Source organism: Micropterus salmoides, unplaced genomic scaffold (genome assembly GCF_014851395.1).
Source record: "Micropterus salmoides isolate LMB-PRFRI ecotype aquatic unplaced genomic scaffold, ASM1485139v1 Ms_hic_scaffold_3, whole genome shotgun sequence".
Taxonomy (NCBI): Eukaryota; Metazoa; Chordata; class Actinopteri; order Centrarchiformes; family Centrarchidae; genus Micropterus; species Micropterus salmoides.
In genome coordinates this window covers 1,743,144-1,766,286 of record NW_024042261.1, presented here as the reverse complement: position 1 = coordinate 1,766,286, position 23,143 = coordinate 1,743,144, and the positions used below count along the sequence as shown (strand labels likewise).

The 23,143-nt window shown below is 42.9% G+C and overlaps 1 protein-coding gene across 3 annotated transcripts in view; it reads right to left on the bottom strand.

Moving 5' to 3' along the window:
- The window catches only part of adamts17 (ADAM metallopeptidase with thrombospondin type 1 motif, 17), a 230,929-nt gene that overhangs the window by 98,168 nt on the left and 109,618 nt on the right, over positions 1–23,143 (bottom strand). For all 3 annotated transcript variants that reach the window (XM_038693288.1, XM_038693289.1, XM_038693290.1), the window contains one exon: positions 14,157–14,307. In XM_038693288.1, coding sequence (XP_038549216.1) covers positions 14,157–14,307 — 151 coding nt within the window. The remainder of the gene's footprint in view (positions 1–14,156; positions 14,308–23,143) is intronic.

The window sequence follows — 23,143 nt, the reverse complement described above, 5'->3', positions numbered from 1 at the left end:
AATGGTCCTCCCCACAGGGACCAGATTCCTGACTGGCCCCATCATTCAGTCCCGTCCCCCACCCCCCTTAGCAGGAGGACGCCAGGTCCCTCCAGCCCAGGGCTTATAGCAAGAGCTCCTCTAGCACCGGCAGCACCCCAGAGTCAGCGACAACCCCGCCCAGCCCCAGGACGGGTCCAGGGGGCCCAGCCCCCCCAGCGCGCAGATCCGCTCCAGACCCAGAGGTTCCAAAACCCCGACCCCCAGGCCCCCACACACCCCCCGAGGCAGCTCAGCGCAGCCCCGACCCAATGCCCAACAATCCCCCGCCCTTGCCGAGGCCCCTCTGGCAGCCCCACTGCCACCCCCTCACCTCACCGTTCCCACACAATTTAGTGTTTTCTTATTTTGCAGGATGTCACGATTATTCCAGATTGGGGTAAATCTGCATGGGATAGGTGAAGACCCAGATATTTTGAAAAGTTTCCACCAAGCTGCCAGAGAAGTACTTTTGTTAATGCCTTTAAAGCAGGTATGACGTTTGATGCTGGAACTGATGATGAAATATCGGAAATTTTAATTTCCTTACAGAATGTTTGTTCTATGTCCATCCATGAGTGGTCCAGGGGGCTCTGATTGATCCATTTTGAGATATATATTGTAGTCTACTGGACAGGAAGTAATGATAAAAATTTGGCAATTCTAAACCACCACAATCTTTTGCTTTTTGCATAGTTTTTAAATTGATTCATTTATTTTTCCACAAAAAATTTGAGATGTTTGAGTTCAGTGATTTAAACCAGACAGCAGAGGGTTTGGTGGGTAACATTGAAAACAGGTAATTGATTTTAGGTAGGACCATCATTTTTATGGTGGAGACTCTTCCCATGAGTGATATAGGTAATGATGTCCACCGTACAAGGTCATCCTCTATTGATTTATGTAAAGGTGTGTACAGTGGGTACGGAAAGTATTCAGACCCCTTTAAATTTTTCACTCTTTGTTTCATTGCAGCCATTTTCCAAAAATCAAAAAAGTTCATTTTATTTCTCAGTAATGTACACTCAGCACCCCATCTTGACAGAAAAAAACAGAAATGTAGAAATTTTTGCAAATTTATTAAAAAAGAAAAACTGAAATATCACATGGTCATAAGTATTCAGACCCTTTGCTGTGACACTCATATTTAACTCAGGTGCTGTCTATTTCTTCTGATCATCCTTGAGATGGTTCTACACCTTCATTTGAGTCCAGCTGTGTTTGATTATACTGATTGGACTTGATTAGGAAAGCCACACACCTGTCTATATAAGACCTTACAGCTCACAGTGCATGTCAGAGCAAATGAGAATCATGAGGTCAAAGGAACTGCCTGAAGAGCTCAGAGACAGAATTGTGGCAAGGCACAGATCTGGCCAAGGTTACAAAAAAAGTCCTGCTGCACTTAAGGTTCCTAAGAGCACAGTGGCCTCCATAATCCTCAAATGGAAGACGTTTGGGACGACCAGAACCCTTCCTAGAGCTGGCCGTCCGGGCAAACTGAGCTATCGGGGGAGAAGAGCCTTGGTGAGAGAGGTAAAGAAGAACTCAAAGGTCACTGTGGCGGAGCTCCAGAGATGCAGTCGGGAGATGGGAGAAAGTTGTAGTAAGTCAACCATCACTGCAGCAATCAAGCTTTATGGCAGAGTGGCCCGACGGAAGCCTCTCCTCAGTGCAAGACACATGAAAGCCCGCATGGAGTTTGCTAAAAAACACCTGAAGGACTCCAAGATGGTGATAAATAAGATCCTCTGGTCTGATGTGACCAAGATAGAACTTTTTGGCCTTAATTCTAAGCGGTATGTGTGGAGAACACCAGGCACTGCTCATCACCTGTCCAATACAGTCTCAACAGTGAAGCATGGTGGTGGCAGCATCATGCTGTGGGGGTGTTTTTCAGCTGCAGGGACAGGACGACTGGTTGCAATCGAGGGAAAGATGAATGCGGCCAAGTACAGGGATATCCTGGACGAAAACCTTTTCCAGAGTGCTCTGGACCTCAGACTGGGCCGAAGGTTTACCTTCCAACAAGACAATGACCCTAAGCACACCGCTAAAATAACGAAGGAGTGGCTTCACAACAACTCCGTGGCTGTTCTTGAATGGCCCAGCCAGAGCCCTGACTTAAACCCAATTGAGCATCTCTGGAGAGACCTGAAAATGGCTGTCCACCAACGTTTACCATCCAACCTGACAGAATTGGAGAGGATCTGCAAGGAGGAATGGCAGAGGATACCCAAATCCAGATGTGAAAAACTTGTTGCATCTTTCCCAAAACGACTCATGGCTGTATTAGATCAAAAGGGTGCTTCTACTAAATACTGAGCAAAGGGTCTGAATACTTATGACCATGTGATATTTCAGTTTTTCTTTTTTAATAAATTTGCAAAAATTTCTACATTTCTGTTTTTTTCTGTCAAGATGGGGTGCTGAGTGTACATTACTGAAAAATAAAATGAACTTTTTTGATTTTTGGAAAATGGCTGCAATGAAACAAAGAGTGAAAAATTTAAAGGGGTCTGAATACTTTCCGTACCCACTGTAGTTTAGCCATGTCAGTTCTGACAGCATGGAGGAAATATTGACACCCAGATATTTAATATTCCCAGACTTTAGCGGTGTGGTAGATATACTGGAAATCACACTTTACAGGTAAAACTATGGATTTACTCCAGTTAATGGAGTAGTCTGATATGGATGAGAATTTATCTAAGTGTGATTGTCTCAGAAAAAGTAATAAAGGCTTATCTTGTGGTGTATATTTTCTGTTTGAATTCCTATAATATTATTATTTTGTCTGATAGCAGCTGCTAGCGGTTCTATAAAAATGGCAAATAGCGAGGGAGAGAGTGGACAACCCTGCCTGGTACCCCTCTGGAGACTAAAGCATGGAGAAGTATGATCATTTGTTCGGACAGAAGCTCTTGGGGTACTGTATAAGATTTTAATCCAATCTATGAAAGAGTTTCCAAATCCAAATTTATATAAAGTAGCGAATAGAAATTTCCAATTTACTCTGTCAAATGCATCTAAAGAAACAACTGTAGTTTCCAGGTTATGACAGGGTATATACAGGAGTCCTGAAGTAAAATTTAATACCTTTTTAAGACCTTTTCAAGACTTTTTCAATGTAAAAAAATCAGCCACACACCTTTAAAAGGGATATTTTTGAGTTTTTAAAAGGAATTTAATTATATTTATAACATATTTATTGCCTATATGTCATCAGGTTGTAACGCCACCTAAAAATTGAGGCATTCACCAACTTTCTCAGTTAAATGTAAATGCTCTGTACTTGTATAGCGCCTTTCTAGTCTTTTTGACCACTCAAAGCGCTTTTACACTACATTAACGGGCAACCCGCTCTACCTCCTGAGCCACAGCCGCCCCCTATAACAGCCTGTATAGGCCTATTGTTTTCTATGTGACGGACTGGTCAGATATCTTGTGAAAAGCAACTGTCTTACAAAGGCTATGACGTTTATGTACGCAACATTGCAGCAAATCATGTGAAACACTGTAATTTTGTGTTTTAGTTGGTTTAAACTAGATAATGTGTGCCATGTGTGATAACTTTCATCGACCACTTGATCAATACAACAAAATTCTAATAGGGCAGGAGGGAACAAAGATGAAGAGAATAAACTGAGTGAGGAATAATGTAAGTAGTGTAGGCGGTTCATTACAGCTGTTTCAGTTTGGGGTTGTTTTTTATTCATTAACTTTGTGCAAGAAAAATGCTCTAGGCTACGTGAGTCTCCAACCTTGATTTTAGGCTACTAACTCGTCAATAATCATAACCATTTATGCAGAACTATGAGTTCAACAATTATAAAGTTTGTTGCAGCACAACAAACTTTTTTTTATAAATCCCACTTCATCCAGGCTGTGATTGATTTGTTCACAAAAAGTGACATTAACAAGAGTATCAGCTTTATGAGAAGTTCAACGTGTTTCAATAAAAGGCAGAGATTTAGCTAAATAGCCAAATGTTAGCCAAACACACACGCTTCTTGAATGGTCCCTGTTGTCTTCTGTCTTACCGATTCAGCTTCTTGCAGTGAATCTGCTCTTGTTTTGCAAAATTGATTTATTACCTTTTAAGACTTTTTAAGACCCCGCGGACACCCTGTATGAATAGTGGCATAGTCTATTACGTTAAGTAGCCTGCGTGTATTGTTGGTGGAGTGCCTGCCCTTAATAAATCCTGTTTGGTCAGAGTGTATTATACCAGGAGTGACTTTCTCTAGCCTTCCTGCTAGGGTTTTGCAGATGATTTTAAGATCTGCGTTAATAAGCGATATTGGCCGATAACTGGACGGGAGTGTGGGGTCTTTGTCTGGTTTAAGGAGCAGGCTGATATTAGCAGAGTTAATTGTTGGAGGCAACATGCAAGTACCCCTAATTTGCATAACCATCCTATAGAATGTGGGTGCAAGTATTTCCCAGAATTCCTTGTATAATTCAGCCGGAAAACCATCTGGTCCAGGGCTTTATTATTCGGCATATGTAAGAGGGCTTCCTGAGAGCTTCCTCTGGATCAATAGTAGTGGTATTATGATTGAAGTGTGTTTTTCTATTTATCATAATGGTGACACCCCTTTGTTTTGAGGTATGACAGGCTGAGAACCAGTGAGGAAACTGTGGTGAGGTTAGTTTATCTGCTGTCTTGGGTAAATGAGTCTCCTGTAGTAGGACAATGTCTGCTTGCAGATTATTTAGATGGTTAAAATTTTTTTATCCCTTTTCCCTTGAACCAACACCGCAGACATTCCAAGAGGTGAGCTTAAGTGTGGTCATCATTCAACTAAGGGATGTGGTGTAGGCTAGTGTGTGCAGTGTGTGGTATGCGCCTGTATGTGTGTGTGTATATGTGTTCATGTTGTACGCGCTTGCGTGTGTGTGCTAGCGGTGTGCCCGACTGTTTGTGAATTAAACAATATGAAAATAGCGCAGCTGATCAACGTGTAAACGGCAGAAGACGAGCACCATTAACAAATGAAAGAAACAGTGAAACAAAAACAGAGGAAAATACACAAAACATTATCAGACAGTCAAGTCAGATCACCACAGTATACTGTTGAGACGTGCACTGTATTTAATAACTATTAACCCCTTAATGCCTGAATTTATTTACAATCAAAAAATAAACAAAAATATTTTTGTTTTCATTTGCTTTCAAGCTGATGTTAAATTAAATGAAGATTGTTAATTTGTCTGTAGAACATAGAAAAGATATAAATTCAGGTATGTGTAGGTATGATGCAAATTAGCGACAACAGGCATAAACGAGAAACCAGGGCTTGCAAAAGGTTCCTAGGTACGTATCGAATATGCACCAACAGGCATTGGGGGAATCCATGTGCTATCTTGGCTTGCAGTCTGCAAGGAAGAGGTATGATGTGAATTCGCGACAATCGGCGTCAAGGGGTTAACCTGCCATATGTCACGGAGTAATTAACTGAGAGGGAAAAAAATGATCGCATAGTGACACAGTTAACCTGTTGCTGGATTTGGTTCTTAGTAGAGCCAAGGAGTGGTGTCTTGGTCGCGGTACAGCTGGCCATCAATGTAAAGTTTATCCACTGCGATGAAAGCCCGTGATCCATCTCCAATAAGCTTCTTTCTTATTGGGAACAGGACTCGGCGTCGGTCCAGGATCTCCCGGAGAAACTGGTAATTAACGCTGAAGTTGGTCCCTCTCAGCTCCCTCACTCAATGAAAACACTGGTCAATGTAAACTTCAAGGTCTTCCAAACACTTCTAAACCTGTACTTAAACACCCCTGTCTCCACTACTAAATGCCTTCCATTGAGTAGCAACAAAATTATCAGCATTGTCATGTAACCATAACTTTAGTCATGGACATACCAAAATTCTCAGCTGCTTTTTCCACCCAAGCAGCAATATTTTCTCTCTTCAAGTGGCAAGCATCTGTTGTGAGAGTGATTTTAGTTTTGATGTATTTGAGTGTGTGTATATATATAATGTATGTACATTATTATTATATTATCCCCCTCTCACCCCCCTGTGGGGTGGTATGTGTCATCCTCAAGTTCGGGTCCTATACCAGAGGCCTGGGAGTTTGAGGGTTCTGTGCAGTATCTTAGCTGTTCCTAGGACTGCACTCTTCTGGACAGAGACCTCTGATGTTTTACCAGGAATCTGCTTTAGCCACTCTCCCAGTTTGGGGGTCACAGCCCCCAGTGCTCCGATTACCACTGGCACCACTGTTGCTCTTACTTTCCACATCTTTTCTAGCTCCTCTTTCAGCCCTTGGTATTTCTCAAGCTTCTCGTGTTCCTTCTTCTTGATGTTGCTGTCGCTTGGGATTGCCACATCTATCACTGCAGCCTTCTTCTGCTGTTTGTTGATCAACTGTTTGTCTGGTTGGTTAGCCATCACCAGTTTGTCAGTCTGGATCTTGACGTCCCACAGGATCTTAGCTCGGTCATTCTCAACTACCTTAGGAGGTGTCTTCCATTTTGACCTTGGGACTTCCAGCCCATACTCATGGCAGATGTTCCTGTACACTATGACAGCTACCTGGTTGTGGCGTTCCATGTATGCACTTCCTGCCTGCATCTTACACCCTACTTTTATGTGCTGTACTGTCTCAGGGGCATCCTTGCACAGTCTGCACCTGGGGTCCTGCCTGGTGTGGTAGCCCCCAGCCTCTATAGATCTTGTACTGAGTGCCTGTTCTTAGTGCTTCTGTGCTGTCCTTCAGTCCAGCCTTTTCCAGCTACTGGTAGGATTTGTTGATATCAGCCACTTCTTCTATTTGTCTGGTACATGCCGTGCAGCGGCTTGTCCCTCCATGAAGGTTCTTCATCTCCCTTGTCCTCACCTCACCATATATATATATATATATATATATATAATCTCAGCACAGGAAAACCTGCATGGCAAAAAATGCCTGTCGCACCTCCGGGATCATCAGCCGGGAGCCACCCTTCATTGATGTTTCGCTCCATTTTTCCCAGAACATCTTGGGATGGTGGAGGGACGTCTCCCTGCCGCCCCTTGCAACTGACCCTAGTATGCTTAAGACCCTTGCCTCTACCCCACGTCTTACCTTTCCTCCTCAACCAAAGCCAGAAACTCCTTTCTCTGCTTCCTCTGCCAGCTCCTTCATGGTCTTCCTCAACTTTGCCCCATTGATGCCCATGGTCTTCTGGGTGGATGATCCCACAAAGCCTCTGCAGCCAACTTCCACAGGAAAGGTGGCTGTCCGCCACCCAACCTCTCTGCACTCAGCTGCCAGCTCTGAGAACTTATCCTTCTTCTGTTCGAAGGCTATATACTTTTCAGTGGTAAATAAACACAAAATGCAATTTTTAAATGAAGGTTTTTATTATTAAGGGGAACAAAAAATCCAAACCTACATGGCCCTGTGTGAAAAAGTGATTGCCCCCCAGTTAGAACATAAATCAATTGCGGTTTATCACATCTTTGGAAAGCCGAGTTCAATTTCTCTTGCCACACCCAGGCCTGATTAGTGTCACACCTGTTCTCAATCAAGAAATCACTTAAATAGGACCTCCCTTACAAAGTGAAGTATACCAAAAGATCCTCGAAAGCTAGATGTAAATGCTCCATATTTGTATAGCGCCTTTCTAGTCTTTTCAACCACTCAAAGCGCTTTTACACTACATCTGCATTAACCAGTCAAACACATTCATACACTGAGCCTAAGTGCAGGCCTTTCAGGACCTGGAAGGCTTGCTGTGGTAAATGGAACCATGAATTCTGCGGTCTAACAAAAAGTGTCCGGCCATCTGTTCATGACCTCAAGCTGAAGCGCACTTGGGATCTGCAGCAGGACAATGATCCAAACCAGAGGTGAAAAGAGTACAAAAATATTAATAATAATATAAAGTTAAAGTACAATTACTTTGAACTTTTACTTAAGTACAAGTAAAATTAGTGGTATAAAAATCTACTCAAGTAAAAGTAAAAAGTCTCAAAATTTACTTTTACTACTGTTTTAACCTCCTAAAATAATAATAATAATAATATAATGATTTAATATCTTATTTATACTTAATAATATTGCAGTCTTTTGCGATTTAATAAGGGAACAAAACCATATGGTGCTTTCAATTTTAGTTTGTTTTGCAGATACTTTACCTAATCAATGGTGAAAAGCGAACACATTTTATGTTATAATGAGAAGTTTGAGAATGTTTTCTTTTCATTAGGCGGAACAAATTAGACTCTGGCGGGCTGCACTGGACTGGGAAAATGAGAAACACTGGACTGTACATCATATCCCTATTTACATTCAAATAGCTGGTAATTTTAATGGGATATCATAAGCATTAGTTTGATAAATAACTAGTTACCAGCAGGTTGCTACTGCCAACCAACGTTGTCATACACAGATGTCTTTTTGGATTTTTGGAGCAAAGCATCTTACCAAACTATGAAAACTTATTTTGTACCAACAATGGAAGTAGGCTATTATTTAACTGACCTCTACGTCAGGGTTCCTCAACTACATTTGTTCTAAGCAGACACTGTGGGGGCAGGAATATCAAAAATAATTGCCATATTACTGTTTAATATTTTCAACTTTCACAAAATGAACATTTTTATGTGAGTGTTAACAGACTCTTAAAAAACATGGCAGGCCTGAATACATAATAATAAATCTACATAGGCTACTACATAGACCTACTTAACAAGAAAATGCTCTCAGACCCAGGAGTTCAATGAGGAGTAATGGTTAGAATCTGTAATTGTAAATGTAACATTGGCACACATTGGCAGTAATCAACCGGTTTTGATGCAATTATGCACCTGCGCCATCATGGTGCATGAGACACCTGTAGTTACTGGTGGTAACAGCAGATGCCTTTTAATACCACAGTGCACAGAAATCTGGGGCAGCTAAACAAACTATTGGCGGGCAGTTAGTAGTATTTTCCATAATTATGTGAGCGGTCATGATCTGACTTTATGCTGCACACAACATGAGTCTGCAAACAGAGAAAGTGAAAGGAGTTGGTTACCTGGCTGAGAAGAATCAGAATCAGCTTTTATTTCCAGGTATGTGTACACATATGAGGAATTTGACTGAGGATTGTGCATCGCTCACGATGTGCTTACTCATACAAAATACAAAATCACAATAATAAAAATAAAATAAAATCAGACACAGACTTCAGTGTAGACAACACAAATATACACACTATGAACAAAAACAATATAGACATATTGACAAATAGTTCAGTGAGCAGAGTGCAAATGAAGGAGTATGCACATGTCGGAGGTAGATGTGATATACAGGTACATATACATGCATACATGTACACATGTACACAGTGCAATGAAGCATAGTGAAAAGGATACTGGAATAAATAAGTATAAGTAATAAGTATTTTGTGCAGGAGTTATGACTTGAGGTAGGTGCATTGGTATACAGTATCTACAATATGACAATATATACAGCTCTGAAATAGAGAATGGTGAATAAATAAGAAGTGTTAGCCAGTAAACAGGTGGCTGATTAGAGACAGAGTTACTGGGTTATTGCACAAGAATTGTTCCTGACACCGTGAGTCAGAAATCAGCTGTTCATCAGAGTGATGGCTTGTGGGAAGAAACTGTTTCTGAGTCTGTTGGTTTTGGCGTACAGTGCTCTGTAGCGCCTACCAGAGGGGAGAAGCTGGAACAGGTTGTGTCCGGGGTGAGATGGATCTGCAGTGATTATTCCTGGCCGTTTTCTGACTCCGGAAATATTCTGAATGGAGGGCAGGTTGGCACCGATGATTTTCTCTGCAGTCCTGACTGTCCGTTGTAGTCTACTCCTTACCATTTTGGTGTCAGATCCAAACCAGATAGTGGTTGACGTGCAGAGGACAGACTGAATGATGGCTTTGTAGAAGTGGATCAGCAGCTCCTTAGGCAGGTTGAGCTTCCTGAGCTGGCGCTAGAAGTACATCTTCTGCTGCGCCTTTTTGATGATGATTTCCGTGTTGGGCTCCCACTTTAGGTCCTGGGAAATATTGGATCCCAGAAACCTTCCATTCCACAGCAGACACAGGGCTGTTGAGGGAAGAAACTGCCTTAAGTCCACGGTCATCTCCACATGATGTGAGGTAATCAAACAAAGAGGAAGGGCAGTTGCCATGGTTACGTGTATGGGGGGCAGTTTAGGGTTCCCTGCCCTCTCTTAAGAAGGCTCCGATAGGCTGTTCAGGAGAACGCTAATCTCTGGTCAGTGTTTCCTTGTCATTTTAACAGTCAGGCACCGAGCGTTATCTCGCTGCGGCATCAAAGGTGGCCAGTTTTATGGTCAGACTGCCCAGAAACAGCACAACAGGGAAAGCGAACCTTTCACCTTTTCCTTTGGGGTCTCTTCAGCCGTCTGTTGAGTTGATATCTCACCCCCTCCTTTTCTTTTCCCAGGGAAAGAGAAAGAATTTGGAGTAGTCCAAATTTATTTGATATAAAATGCACGAATCCACACTGTTTGTACACAACACCTCCGGGCCAAAGAGGAAAAGGACGATCCAGACTGTTATCAGCGCAAAGTTCAAAAGCCAGCATCTGTGATGGTATGGGATTGTGTTAGTGCCCATGGCATGGGTAACTTGCACATCTGTGAAGGCACCATTAATGCTGGAAGGTACATACAGGTATTGGAGCAACATATGCTGCCATCCAAGCAACATCTTTTTCAGGGACACCCCTGTTTATTTCAGCAAGACAATGCCAAGCCACATTCTGCATGTGTTACAACAGCATGGCTTCGTGGTAAAAGAGTGGGGGTACTAGACTGGCCTGCCTGCAGTCCAGACCTGTCTCCCATTGAAAATGTGTGGCGCAAAATACGACAACAGAGACCCCGGACTGTTGAGCAACTGAAGTTGTACATCAAGCACGAATGGGAAAGAATTCCACCTACAAAGCTTCAACAATTAGTGTCCTCAGTTCCCAAACACTTATTGAGTGTTGTTAAAAGGAAAGGTGATATAACACAGTGGTAAACATGCCCCTGTCCCTGCAGTGAATATTATATTATATATAATTATTATTATATATATAGTGAAAAGTGAGTGAATATTTGCAAAAAACAATACAGTTTATCAGTTTGAACATTAAATATCTTTTCTTTGTAGTGTATTCAATTGAACATTGAAACTGATTTGCAAATCCTTGTATTCTGTTTGTAGTTACGTTTTACACAATGTCCCAACTTCATTGGAATTGGGGTTGTAATTACTGCTTAAGCACTTCTGTTTAGATGCTATCTGCATTTCATTGCTTTGTACCAGTGACTTGTGTCTAATCTAATGTTAAACGTGAATGAAATGTAATCTGCGTTCAATAGAGCAGTTGTCATACACTGTTGGGGGATTTTATGGGTCTCTGTAAATAATATTAAACTGAGTAGGTACTGTCTAGACCTGCTCTATATAAAAAGTGCAATGAGATGAAAAAAAATGAATACATTTGAAATAACAAACATGGATTGTAACATTTACCTAGCCAAGTAAAACGTTTGAATTCCAGAGTGAAAACAAATATCATGCTTTTTGTAGAAAGACTCACAAAATACTTAAAATGAAATAACAAGTATATTGATGTCAAAATGTGTATCTACAATAACTAATCCTCAATTTCACTGCACATGCCTAAGCACCAGTGCTAACAATTTACATAAAATATGAAATGATGTAGAGTCCAACAAAGGTTAAAGTCAAGGGCAACTGGACTTGGCTGAAGATACTGGAAGACATTTCGTCCCTCATCCAAGGGACTTCTTCAGTTCTGACTGACTGGTAGGGAAACTCAGCTATTTAACCTCAGTGGGGTCGTTTGCCGGGATCGTTGATACTGCTGGTTCGTTAGTGTTCCTGGTTGCTGTAACGACAGTCGTTACAGTCGTTAGGACTACCGAAGGCCAAGTCTGAACAACCATTGTTGTCTTCACCTGAGGCCAATAGGTTACGTTGAGTTTCCTGGGAAGTGATGAAAGGACAGCATTGTAAGTGGGGGATAAGTGGTGGCGTAGACCCCCTCCCCTGTTCAATGACGGCTTCTCGACCCGGGTGTAGATGGCTTCCTTGACACCTCTTTCAAACCATCCATCTTCTCTGTCTAAAATGTGCACCTGGTGGTCCTCAAACGAGTGTCCTCTGTCCTTCAGATGTAAGTAGACTGCAGAGTCTTGACCTGAGGAGTTGGCCCTTCTGTGTTGAGCCATGCGTTTGTGTAGTGGTTGTTTAGTTTCCCCTATATACAGGTCTGTGCATTCCTCATTGCATTGGACCGCATACACTAGATTGCTTTTCTTGTGTTTGGGTGTGCGGTCTTTGGGGTGTACCAGCATCTGTCTTAGTGTGTTCTTGGGCTTAAAAAAAGACAGGGATGTTGTGTTTGTTGAAAATCCTCCTGAGTTTCTCTGATACTCCAGACACGTATGGAATCACAATGTTGTTGCGTTTGACCTTCTTTTCCTCCTCCCCTGTAGTTTTGTTCTTCTTGGATCTTGTGGCTGTTTAACCTTCGTTGGATAACTATGACTTGGATGACTGAGAATCTTCATAGACAATGATGTAGTGGTAATGAAATCACAGGGTGGGCTTAGCTAGCTAACATCACATAGCTCATTCAGGCTTGTTTGGACTGGGATGTTTTCAGGATTGCTACCAACAATCTGGATGAGTTCATTGATGCTGTGACGTCCTACATCAGCTTCTGTGAGGACAGCTGCATACCAACATGGACCAGGGTGAGTTATAACAATGACAAACCAGGCAAGGAGCAGGCATTTAGGAGTGGTGACAGGGCCAGGTACAGGGCGTTAAAGTACAGGTTTAGCAAGGAGGTGCGAGAAGAAGCTAAACGACTGTATGCAGAGAGGCTAAAGGACCAGTTCTCTGCAAATGACGCCACTTCTGTCTGGAGGGGGTTCAGACAGATCACAAACTACAAACCCAAACCCCCCACTCAACTTTGTTTTTGCCAACTCTCGCCTGGCAAATGAGCTGAACCAGTTCTGCTGCTTTGAGGGTCAATCGGACACCATCCCCTATGACTCCTCCGCTCAGCTTCCTGTTTGTGGATTTCAGCTCTGCTTTCAACACCATCATCCTGGCCCTGCTGCAGGACAAGCTCTCCCAGCTGAGCCTGTCTGACTCCACCTGCAGGTGGATCACAAACTTCCTGACAGACAGGAAGCAGCACGTGAAGCTGGGAAAACATCTCTCTGATTCCAGGACCATCAGCACTGGTTCCCCTCAAGGTGGCTGAGCTACACTAATGGTTATCCACGATTGCCCTAGTTGTCCAAATGCTTTCTTTTTAAACCTTCCTCTAAACTCTGTTTAATTTTAATCCGGAGCATCCCAAACTTTTCCAGCTCAGGAATGTCAGACACTATAGCAGACACTATATTTAAAAACAAATTTACGTGGCGGTTATAAACTTATTCACTACATGTGAAGTAATTTTGCAAGGGCCATAATGACTTCATTATGACATCACATGTGACAGCTGTGGGGAAGGCTACTTCAGTAAAATAATTGTAAATGGACTGCATTTATGTAGCGCCTTTCTAGTCTTCCGACCACATGTCAACATTAACCCATTCACTGATGGCAGAGGCTGCCATGCAAGGTGTCAACTACTCAATAGAAAGAAAAAAATGTTGATTCACACACACGGAAAACTTTGGTTTCAGTATCTTCCCCAAGGCCTACTTCGACCTGCAAGCTTGGTGATTAGTGGACAACCTGCTCTACCTCTAAGCCACAGCTGCCCCACCAACAACTCTGGACAAGAGACTGAACGAAAACTGGAAAAGCTGTCTGTGAACACCAGACCAAAACTGCTTACAGCATCCACTAGGAAGATGTCAAAGGTCACACATGGTTATGAACTTGATATCTTGACTAGATTCGTCTTATTATATTAATAGATATTTTTAGTATTCCTTCTCCAATTTTTCCTTTGAATGGGAAAGCGGATACACATTTCAGGACAACACATTTTTTTCTCATGTATTTCAATAATTCAAAATATGCACCTGTAATTTTTTGGAGTAACTCTAATGCATTCTAAATATCAATGGATCTCCTGGTTTTAGTTCATGTTATACAGTAAATATGTTAAGTGTTCTGTACCTCCATATCATTGCAGAAAGTAGCATTGGTTCCAAACAGGATCTGACATTGTTCATCTACACTGTAGTGCATGCCTGGCAGCTTGGGGGGAAGCCGGACCTGGTAACGGCTCCTGGGGTCTGTGTGCAGCAGACAGGCACTGGCTTTGGACCTGTTTGAAAGACACAAAAGAGAAGGATTCATACTGTGTGCTTACCAGTAATCTGTTACTAAAATGAGCTTTCTTTTCATTGTTAAATGTGAATTCAAAAGATCTGTCCCACTTTGAATGTTATTCCTCCGTTTGTCATCATGCCTCTTTGCCACTTGTCGGTGCTAGCACCATGACATTGAACATAATGAGCCCGAAGCTCCGTCGTGTACACTAGCTCACGCTGTTTGGCCAAGTGGGAACCTCCATGTCTGAAAACACAATGCGGAGGTGCCTTAAAGCTGCATTCTTTTTAATGGCCAGCAGGGGGCGATGCCACTGGTTGAAAGAAGTCCAATTCCATTAGAATTAATGTCAAAAGAGCCTACTTCCTATTTGATTTATTACATCAGTAAACTCTTTAGTTTATGCTTTCAGTCGCTAGTTTCAAGTCTTCAACACAGCATGATGTTCATTTAGTAAATTATGTTCCCATTTAGAGGAAAACAGACCAGAAAGCAGGGTTTGCTTGAAGGCGAATCTACTTTGTAAGTGACAAGTCACTACATTGGTGACTTGTCAATCAGGAAAGAGACGCCTCATATCCACTATACCGTTCAAATTTAACCCACACCATGGAAAAAGCTGATTAGGAGTCAGCTTTTAATTTTTCTAGTAAGTACATTTTGTTTTAAGCCTGTTTTTTGCTAGCCAAAATTAACATCCCAGTTAACCTAAATTTCGGATGCACCTTGCTTACCAAGCGTCTGTGCCTTCGTTACGTCCGGTGCCCTTGTTTAAAAATTGTAGTCCATAAATCAATGTGTGACATCACAATGACTGTGTCCACTTCTTTCATAGTCTATGGTTATTCCCAGTTAAGTCAGACAGGATACACAGGCAAAGAAAAAGTAAGGCTGACAACTGATGCCTCACAGGGCACAGTGACTGATAATACTAATCTGGTGGATGCTCAGGGAGAAGCAGGGAAAGGTAGGTCCAGAAGATAGAGAAAGAAGGTGGAACAGAGGGAACACAGAGGGAGAAGTAGTGTCACCACACTGTCACTTCTACAAGAAGATATAAGGCAATAAGTTTATCATAGATATCATTATATATCATTTCAGTACGTTGCGATTCAGGGCATCACTTCCTACTTCCTTACACAATCCCACTCACACAATTCCACTCAGACCACTACAGAGGGATGACCAAGAATTCAACACTTCCAGTCTATTGTAACAGAATTACAGGGAACCTGGTGAAGCGCAATATGTCCACATACTCCCCATGAACACCCAAGTCACTGTGGAGGGAGTCCAACCATCGTCCAAGACCTGCTATGCTACTGTTCTTCCTCCCCGATGGACAGACAGTCCCTCAATGGAGACCTACCCTGAGTTACTCAGCTGCAAGGTGCAGACACTCTACCTGGACACCACTTGCTGCAGCCCAGAGCATACCTTCCCCAGACAGCAAGAGGCCATCAACTTTGAAGCCAGCACATCCTTTGAATTGGTGACGCTCAACACATGTACACCCCGCGACCCTGTACGCAGGATAAGCGGTTGACGATGGATGGATGGATGGAACACATGTACACTTGTGGTGTGTGGATCCTACTGTGTGGGAAAAGAGAAGGTTTCTCTGGCACTGGCAGAGGCCCTGTGCCTCTCTAGAGCCAAATACAACACATGTACTGTCTGGAGTCAGAGCAAGTCACACAATGTATTATCACTGACTGGAAGGCAGTCCAGGTCCACGTGTTCAGCTCTCCTTCAAAAAACTGCCTGGCACATTATGCATGATATAATCGGCTGCTGGCCTTTAAGCCCATAGGCTGGACCTTCAGCCAGCTGGAGGAATCAGAATCAGCTTTATTTGCCAGGTACAGTATACGTACACATATGAGGAATTGACTCGGAATTGTACAATGGTCACAATGCGCTTACTTATATAATAATACAATAATAAAATCACACACAGGCCACAGTATAGAGAACACATATATACACACTGTAAACAAAAATAATATAGACAGATTGAGACAATAGTGCAATGAGCAGAGTTCAAAGAATGCAGGAGTAAAATTATCATTATTATGTACATGTGGGAGGTGGATGAGATATACAGGTACACATACACATACATGTACACATTGCGATTGAGCATAGTGCAAAGGATATTGGAATAAATAAGTATTCTGTGCAAATGTTAAGGTAGGTGGATTTGGTATAAAGTATATACAATATACAATATGAACAGTATCAACAGCTCTGAAATAGAGAATGATGAATGAATAATAAGTCGTAACCAGTAAACAGGTGGCTGATTAGAGACAGAATTACTGGGTTATTGCACAAGAATTGTTCCTGAAACTGTGAGTCAGAGTCAGCTGTTCATCAGAGTGATGGCTTGTGGGAAGAAACTGTTCCTGAGTCTGTTGGTTTTGGCGTACAGTGCTCTGTAGCACCTACCAGAGCGGAGAAGCTGGAACAGGTTGTGTCCGGGGTGAGATGGATCTGCAGTGATTTTTCCTGCCCGTTTCCCGACTCCAGAAATGTCCTGAATGGAGAGCAGGTTGGTACCAATGATTTTATCTGCAGTCCTGACTGTCCGTTGTAGTCTGCTCCTGTCCTTTTTTTGTGGCAGATCCAAATAGACAATGATGGAAGTGCAGAGGACAGACTGGATAATGGCTTTGTAGAAGTGGATCAGCAGCTCCTTATGCAGGTTGAGCTTCCTGAGCTGGTGCAGGAAGTACATCTTCTGCTCGGCCTTCTTGATGATGGTGTTAATGTTGGGCTCCGCTTTAGGTCCTGGGAAATAGTTGATCACAGAAACCTGAAGGATTCCACAGCAGACACAGGGCTGTTGAGTATGGTGATGGGGGTAGAGTGGGGGGGGGGCTCCTCCTGAAGTCCACGGTCATCTCCACAGTTTTGAGCGTTTTAAGCTCCAGGTTGTTCTGCCCGCACCAGAGAGTCAGCTGATCAACCTCGTGTCTCTAGGCCGACTCATCACCGCCCCGGATGAGGCCGATAACCGTTGTGTCATCAGTGAACTTCAGGATTTGACAGATGGGTCACCTGAGGTGCAGTCGTTGGTGTAGAGGGAGAGTAGCAGGGGGGAGAGCATGCACCCCTGGGGGGCGCCAGTGCTAATAGTCCAGGGGCAGGTTGTGATGTTACCCAGCCTCATCTGCTGACTCCTGTCAGTCAGGAAGTTTGTAATCCACTGACAGGTGGAGGCTGGCACAGTGAGCTGGGTGATTTTGGTGCTGAGGATGTCCGGGATGATGGTGTTGAATGCCGAGCTGAAGTGAATCAGTGGAAGGAAGTTTTTCCTTGCCTCTGTCGCCTAGTGCTTGCTCTTGGTGGGAACTGTTGGGCTTCTGTAAATATCATCACAGAGTACGGTCTAGACCTGCTCTTTTATGAAAAGCGCTGTGAGATAACTGTTGTTGTGATTTGGCGCTATATAAATAAAATTGAATTGAATGATAATCAACCTAAGTTCAGTGACCACATCTCAAACTATGGAATCTTATATAGCGAACACGGCAGCTTTCTGGAGTTGAAGTGTTTTGTCCAGTGACTCCAGCCCCTCAAGATCACCCCTACAGTCAACAATGGCAGCTGTCTCTCAGGCAATCTCTGCCTTCTTTTCATCCCTTTGTTCACAGGCTGCACTCACCTCCCGTGCACACACATCCTTTTATCCCATCATCCCTTCCTCTACCCTTCCTTCCGCCGTTTACAGCAAAATGGCTTCTGCTCCTCTCTCTCTCCAAGCAGCCAACGCATCAATTCAAGAGCCACTCACAACTCAATGGGCCTCAATATGCGAGTCTGCAATCCTCAGCTTTCTTTCATTTCCAACTGGTCTGTCTGTATATGTAATAATATCCAATCCAATCCACTTTATTTCTATAGCACATTTTACAAACACAAAGTTACCAAAGTGCTGCACAGAAGACTCAAACATACAAAACAATTAATACAAAATTTTGTAAAAGCAAAATAAGAGCATCAGGTTTAAATGCTAAAATACAGTAAAACAATAAAAGACATCAGAGGGCCACACAACTCACTCGGAGTTAAAAGCCAAAGAATAAAAATGTGTCTTTAGACGAGACTTAAAACACTCAACTGTAGGGGCTGTTTGGACATGGAGGGGCAGAGCGTTCCAGAGTTTAGGTCCAACCACAGAAAAGGCCCCTGTCCCCCCAAGTCTTGTCTTGGGGACCGCAAGCTGGAGCTGGCCCTCTGACCTCAGTGACCGCTCTGGCGTATAAATTTGGATGAGGTCCGAGATTTATGTTGGGGCCAGTCCATTCACAGCTTTAAAAACAAACAATAAAATCTTAAAATCAATCCTAAAACGAACAGGAAGTCAGTGCAATGAGGCAAGAATTGGAGTTATATAGTTCCTGTTAAAAGACGTGCTGCAGAATTTTGGACTAACTGTAAGCGTGAAAGTGCGTTGTGATTTATACCGATATAAAGTGCATTACAGTAGTCTAAACAAGAAGAAATAAAAGCATGTGTAGCTTCTTCAAAACTGTTAAAAGACAAAAATGGTTTAACTTTGGCTAAAAGGCGAAGATGATAAAAACTAGATTTCACAACCGCATTTATTTGTTTGTCAGGTTTAAGTATTTTGACCCCAAGGTTAATTACAACAGGATGCACAAAGTCATTGAGGGGGCCCAACTTATCATGGAGTTAGTGGGGCCAAACTGCACGATCTGGTTTACTCTCATTTCGTTTTCAGAAATTTTGGGCTAACCACGCTTTGACGTCATTTAAACAGTCAAGTAGGGGTGTCAGGGGGCTGCCTTCATGCTTTCTGATTGGCATATAAATGTGACCATCATCAGCATAAAGATGATAGGAGATGCCATGCTTTTTAAAAACTATTCCAAGTGGAAGGAGGTACAGTGCAAAAAGAATAGGACCAAGAATTGATCCCTGGGGGACCCCACAGTTAAGAGGCTGATGAGGTAGAGTCCCCCATTTTAACAAAGAAGCATCTCCCTTAAAGATATGACTGGAAACATTTTAGGGCAGTCCCCCTGACTCCCACACAGTTTTCCATGCGAGATAAAAGAATTGTGCGGTCAAATGTGTTGCAAGTCCAGCTTTCTTAATCAGTCAAGTCCAGCTTTCTTAATCAGTGGCTCAATCACTGCTTTTTTTTACAAAATGCAGGCACAACTCCAGAAGACAGGCTACTATTTATAATTTCCTCAACATGAGAGCCAATCCTTTCCCACACATCCTTAAAAAGGTGTGGAGGGACAGGGTCCGTGGGGGATGTGGAGGGTTTAATCTGATTGATGATCTTTGTAAGAGATGGCAGTGAAACTGGCTCAAACTGACAAAAAATAGCTGAGCAGTGCATGTTTAAGGAGAAGTTTAAAAAGGGGGGCAATATATTGGCTCTGATATTTGAAACTTTACTGTTAAAAAAGTCAAAACATTTCTCACAAGTATCAGGTGAAAATTCAATAGAGGTGGATTGTGGAGGGTTCAACACAGACCCAATGGTTTTAAAAAGAACACGTGGATTGTTGGCATTTTGAGAAACTATTTCTGAAAAACATTGTGTTTGTTTAGCTTTAACAATTTTTGATAGTTTCTCCAGCTGTCCTGTAAGCCCATCCTTTTTCCACCGGCGCTCTGCCCTTCTACACTCTCGCCTGGCTGCGCGCGTGGCTTCACAGTGCCATGGCTCAGGCTTTGGTCTAGGGCGCATGGCTCTTATTAGAGCTACAGTGTCCAGGACCCCAGAACAGGTGGACAGAAAAACATTTGTTAGTTGCTCTGTGTCTGAGGTAGCGGAGCTGCTGTTTGCTTGCACATGAGCAGCAAAAAAAGAAGAAAAACACGAGGAGGTGTCGGGCTCAAGAGTGCGGCCATGACGCATGGGACCGGGTGGTTTTACTAAATCGTATAAAACAAAATCAAACATGACAGGACAATGATCCAAAAAAATAGCATCAGACACTAATACATTATCAATAGGCAGCCCATAGGACAGTACAAGATCCAATAAATGCCCATGTATTTGTGTGGATCCTGCAACGTGTTGAGTTAAATTAAAACCATCAATCAAATCTAAAAACTCTTTCACCATAGCTTTTGAAGGGCAACAGATGTGTACATTAAAATCACCAACAATTAAAATCTTATCATAATTTGTCCTTACAACAGCAATAAAATCAGAAAAGTCCTTAATAAAGTCATGATTATGCTTTGGCGGACAGTATATCACCGCGCACAGAACAGGATTACGCACACCCAGTTCAAAGCAACTTAGCTCAAATGAAGTAAAAGCCATCAGCAATGGCTTACAATGTAAGCAACTGTTTAATATTGTGGCAATTCTGGCCTTTTCTTGATGTGACAGTATTTACCAGATGTCATCTGCCTATAATTCTTGCAACCATCCCTGTCTGACATCACTATCCGCACCTCCGATCAGGGGCAGAGTGGCACAGTAATTCAGGCCGGGCATTCACTCCATCCCAGACCACCACGTTCACGCAAACCACCAAACCGCTAGTTTGTGGTCTAACCCCATTCCTCGATGTAACGGGTATCTAACTAGGCAATCTTCGCTATGTGTTCATCCGTATTAAGAGCACACGGAAGCCGTTGCCACGGTTACAGCTGTGTTTTGCTGTCTTTCTAATGAGCACAATGACAACATGCGGATCATAATGTGTAGCTGGCTACACAGGAGGGGGGCGCTCCTAGTCCGAAAAGGCTCATACACATACACACAAACGCTAAAACATATGGCCAATTAATTAATTAATTACTAATAATTGCTATATTATCGCTGTTGCTGGTCAAGTGGATAATTAACGGCGGGCCACCAGTGAATCCTGACCCTCCGGGCAGCCAATCTGCTAGTGCCTCCATCTCTCTTATATTCACACTTCAAAGAAGAGCCACAAATCAAATGCATTGGCTCCAGGTACGCCACAAGGCATCCCCAAAACACCTACTTTTCTAACAGAAACAGGAAACAGTCACTCGATTCTGGTTCCATAAACATGGAACAGAATCATCTGCATTTTAGGCATATCACCTGAACATTATTCAAGGCATCTTGCCACATCTGCACAGCTTCACAGCGGCCAGGCTTGACATCTCTGGTCAAACCATTCAGGGTGTCAGCTGCCAGTCATCCCAAGCATACCACTTATTCACAACAATTTTTTTTCAATTTCACCAATCAGGCAGCTGGCCATACCCAGCAATTTAACCTGGGTACATACTGGAGCACTCTGAACTCTTAATTCTGCAGTCGCATCTATTCAGCTCATACATCCCTCTCTGCAGGTCATTGGAGCCCCTCACCCAGCCTCAGCATGCATAGTCAGCGCTCCACTACCCCACTCACGCCCCCTTTTTCCTCACGAAAAACTCCAGCGTTCACCGTTTCTCACCTGCCACGCCCCCATCTCACATCATAGGCCCGCAGACTCACGTCCTTCTGTTAATGTTCCCATGCTAAAAGGAATTGACAAACAGGGCAGGCCAGTCTTCATCAAGCACTCTCGCACTGCAGGCTCTGCATGTCTGCTCCTTTTGCGTAGCAGCACTATTCAATCACACCAGCAGACCGACCAGGACTGCACCTCGGTATAATCATTTCAGTGTTGCAGTCCTTCCAGACACTCCTCACCCATGCTACAATCTCATTAGAGTTAAGAGTTCTACACAAGTCCAACTTCCTTCGTCAGCACTCACTAACTTACCTTGTTGTCACAGCTGCCATCTTTGGGGGTGTTAAGCGCCTAGTGAGTCCACATTCATCCACCCAGATAACACTACAGTCAGAGAGATTCCACAAGATCCATCCCGTTCCTCTGTCAAAACCTCACTCCTTTGCAGACTCACGAATATCGCTATACATTGGTTCATCCTCAGGGCAGCTCACACTCCTGCCACCACAGCACCATTAGTAAACCACAGGCCACAGGATCATATATTCATCCCGTACCAGTCTTACCATTTCAGCCACATCATTCTACCACCTCCGCAGCTAAGAAACCTCTCTGAAGTGTCACAAGAAGCCATCCTCTACAGCATCTGCCCAAGCTTCTCTCAATTTAATTCAATTCAATCAGCTTTATTGGCATGAACGTATAACAGCGAAATTGCCAAAGCTACAAAGCTCTCAACATACCCAACTGCCCAAATCGTTTCAAAGCATCACGTCACCTTTCATCGGTCATTCTCCTCTCAGGACCTCATTTCAGCACAAATGCTCTTTCATTCCAAGTCCGTTCCTCCGCTGTAACCCAAGCTCGAGGAACTCGAACCCGACCTTAATCTGACACTTTTGGGGGCTTGAAATAAGCTTGGGTGAAAACACTTCCGAGACGGAACCCCCACACCGAGTCTCTCTGCCCGGTCTTCTGTACACCCTCTCAGACCAGCCAGACGACATCCTTCTTCCACCAGCACACTTCCCCTCTACATGCATTAATCCATCCTCCACAATCCATTCATTCCATATTTGCATGTACCTCTAAATCACACATACACATCATGTATCTGCAATTAGCTCAAAACACCGTTTTCCTTTTCCAATGACTGTATTTCTGTTGTAGGTAATAAACTCAGCAAAAAAGAAACATAACTTTTTCAGGACATTGTTTTTCAAATATAATTATGTAAACATTTAAATAACTTTACAGAACTTTATTGTAAAGATTGTAAACAATGTTTTTTCATGCTTGTTCAATGAACCAAAAACAATCAATGAACATGCACTTGTGGAACAGTTGTTAAGACACTAACAGCTAACAGACAGTAGCCAATTAAGGTCACAGTTA